The 3,776-nt window shown below is 42.2% G+C and overlaps 1 protein-coding gene across 1 annotated transcript; it reads right to left on the reverse strand.

Moving 5' to 3' along the window:
- Window positions 1-320: 320 nt before the first annotated feature.
- On the reverse strand, window positions 321-656 carry LOC141482310 (protein FAM200A-like). Its single transcript, XM_074175375.1, has one exon. It carries the CDS (start codon window positions 654-656, stop codon window positions 321-323), a length of 336 nt encoding a protein of 111 aa, XP_074031476.1.
- Between the last annotated feature and the right edge of the window lie 3,120 nt (window positions 657-3,776).

The raw sequence follows: 3,776 nt of genomic DNA on the forward strand, positions 1-3,776 counted from the left end.
CAAAGGTTGAATCCAAACAAGTGAAAGTGAATAAGTAAATAGTGACCTACCTATACCAAAAGGAAATACCTCAGAAACCCTTAGTGCAGGGGTTCCCAAACTTTTTTATACCACGCCCCCTCTGGTTATTTGGAGACCCCCCCACGCCCCCTACACATATCAATAATTGTACGTATGGTGAAAATTTAAACAAGTATTACATGAAAAACGAATATAATAACTGATACAAAATTTAACATTGTAACACAGATACATTTTCAATTTAAGGAAGGTGAAACAATAGGCCTACCTACTTACAAAAACAAAACATAAAATGTAATTTAGTGAGATGGGTGCGCTTGCATGTTCTGGATAAGCTGACAGATCCTGGGTTGAGTTTCAGACAAAGTACAGCGTAGGTCACTTTCGACATCAAGTTTGTTGCGGTACTTGGTTTTGATCGCCACAAGAGTTGAAAACGCTTTTTCGCACATGTATGTTGTTGAAAAAGGCAAGTACATCCGAACAGCTTTCCCTGAAACACTGGGGTAAACTTTTAAGTACTTTAACCAAAATGAGGGCTTGTCCATTTTGTCAAAATTGTATCTTGCAGCAGAGTCATTTTTTATTTCTATTCCCTCCTCTTGCAACTCTTCTGGCAGCAACTGTATGTCCATGTTGAACGGGTCAGTTGATAGTTTGTACAATCTGACAAGTTAGGAAAGTACCTGCTGAACTCCTCCTTGAGGTTCTTCAAATGGTCAATTATCAAGTTTTTCAAAAGAGGTCCTTCAAAAACGTCCTCAAAACATACTTCTTCTGAGACTGACACTACTTTGCTGAAACATGAATAGTTGCTGGGGTTCATTGACACTTTACGTATCCAAAGTTGTAGTTTCTTAACGTACATCTTGATGGCATCCCGATGTGTTACTATATTTGAGTCTGCACCTTGCAGTCTCAAGTTTAGGTTATTTAACGTGTCAAAAAAGTCTGATAAATAGGCCAAAATCACTTGGTTCCAGGGTTTTTTGAACTCTGCACTAAGCTCGTTTTGTTTCTGCTGTGCCAAAAACGTTATCACTTCATCACGGAGTTCAAATAGTCTTCCCAACATATTGCCTTTTGATAGCCATCGTACTTCTGTATGAAATAGCAGCGTTTTGTGATCACTTCCTAAATCTTCACACAGAATTTTAAACAGTCGAGTATTTAATGCACTGTTCTTAACGTAGTTGACTACTTTAATACAAAGCTTTAAAACAGCATTGAGTTCGTTAGGAAGAGTTTTTGCTGCCATTTAAAGAGGCATGTTTGGTTGACAAATGTCTCAGAAGACGATTAGGCCTCATCGCGTTATTGCTTAATACCTCATAGCAAATAACGCACTGAGGGTGATCAACATTATCTTTAAGCAAGGAAACAAACCCATATTGAATATAATCGTCAATATACTTGCGTTTCTTTGCCGTGTTCATCTTCTCTGATTCAGCTACACACAGAACTCACACAACACAAAAACAATTACTCCAATTCAAACGTCGCAGCAATTACAGAACACCCACAATACAGCAAACACGCTAACGATAATTCACGGAAAGCACTGTTGGCACAACGGACTGGCGAACGGACTAGTTACAACGCAAGCACTGAACAAAGTGCAAGGTTATTGACATTGGATTGAAGATGCGGTGGGGGTAGTGGTAAGCGGGCGTGGTAGGGGAGGAGGGACGCTCGCACTCACGCCAAGGCCAAATGGAGGTAACGGGTGGTGGGGGTCATGGATGGCGGGAGGGGAGTATTATTATGAGGAAATTATTTTTGTGTTTTTTTTTATTCATTTCATTTGGGTGTCACGCCCCCCCCTGTACTTTCTCCACGCCCCCCCCCAGGGGGGCGCGCCCCCCAGTTTGGGAACCGCTGCCTTAGTGCGTGACGGATCCCTGATTCCCAGAATCACATCCATCCGAAGAAGGAGCAGAGATAACTCCCCAGGTAAAAGGAAATCACTCAAAACGAAATACCTGATACAGGTAAAATCAAGCCAAATCCTACCTAACCCAGGTAAACGAACCCAGCCACCAACATCCAGGACACCAAAAAATCAAACTCAAGGACAACAGGTAGTATCGGCCTGACCATGACCCGAACAAGGTCAACAAAAAAAATAACAAACCCTCTCTCCTCACCTCAACCTGAACCTAGTCCCTCACCATCCTTCTCCTCTGAACCCCCAGCAAGATCCCCCACACCGGAAACACCAAACAGACCCACAGAAAAAATCCTAAACATAAGAGACATCCCGGAAACACTTTCAAATCAGAAAACACTATATAACCTATTAAACACCACAGAAATACTACGAGGACAAATAACAGAACTTAAAGTGAACTATAATAGAACAGCACTATTAAAAACCACAAACACGGACAAAACTTCAGAAACTCTACAAAAAATTATCAGACAAAGAACAGGCGACACCACAATAAAAGTAATCGACTTACGACCAAACATCCAAACAAAAAACAACACAACTAACACACCACACCTCTCATATGTAATAAAAGGAGTGGACCTAAACATAACTGAGGACGAAATCATCCATTTTTTGGATGAGGAAAAAATTCACTACATTAAGCTATGGAGAATCATCTCCAGAAGGACTGGCAACCCAACGCCATTGATAAGAATCATCACAAATAACAAGGACCATTACTCCAAGAGCCTAACTAAGGGAATCAGCATATACGGAAGAACGCATGAATGCGAAGCCTCCAATCTAAATCCGGTACCACCAATTCCTAAATATTGCAGTATATGCAGCACCACCGGGCATCAAGCGCAGGAATGCCCTACCCACAAAACGAAATGCCCGACCCACAAAACGAAATGCCCGCACTGCGGAGAAGCGCACACTTCGACAAAGTGCACAAAAATAAATAATCCAGTCTGCCCAAATTGCAGTGGGGAACACCTGGCATATTCTCTCAAATGCCCAAAACGAGCCACCCAACCTGAGAACCCAAAGGGAGTAGCTCCAGTAACAATTAAAGAACCCACCACAACAGTACTGACAAAACAAATAGAAACAATAATAAAACTACAAACAACACTTCTTCTAAACATCCTCCCGGACAGGAGAACCGAAATTCTCACAATTACCAACGAACTCTGCAAGACCATACTGGGGCACACAATATTCGCCACAGCACAAGGGAATAAAATCGAATATGTATTCACCGAAATCACACCTGAAACAAATGAACAGTAGACACACGAAACAAGAAAATGGGCGTTTACTCCTCGGAACCGTAAACGCCCAAGGGCTAACCCGCAAGAGACAGCACACCAAACTACTACTACATACGCACAAAATACACATACTAGGCATAACTGACACACTAACAAGGAACCCACCACACTTCACAGGATACCACACAATACACAGACCAAAGGACCAAAACTCTCGCGGGATAGCCATCCTCATCAAACACGGCATACCTCATAAACAACACTCCTTACCCCCACATATCCAATCCCTCGATTGCCTAGCAATCAATATATACATATCCAACAGCACAATAACCATTATCACACTTTATAACCACTACCACCAAACACTTACTAGAGAAATCATGGAATACACCTCATCCCTTCCTAAATCCCTCGTAACCTCAACGCAAGACACACACAATTCGGAGACACCAACACCAACACGAACGGAAGACTACTCACCAACTACCTACTAGAACACAACCTATACAGAATCCCATGCCCAGACCCGACGTTTCTGAGCC

Source organism: Leptinotarsa decemlineata, unplaced genomic scaffold, assembly GCF_025532065.1.
Source record: "Leptinotarsa decemlineata unplaced genomic scaffold, Ldec_3_MD MMD2_P_RNA_scaffold_14, whole genome shotgun sequence".
NCBI classification, from domain to species: Eukaryota; Metazoa; Arthropoda; class Insecta; order Coleoptera; family Chrysomelidae; genus Leptinotarsa; species Leptinotarsa decemlineata.

Coding starts and splice junctions, on each gene's coding strand:
- LOC141482310 (XM_074175375.1), bottom strand. CDS start 656: ATGGACATACAGTTGCTGCCAGAAGAGTTGCAAGAGGAGGGAATAGAA.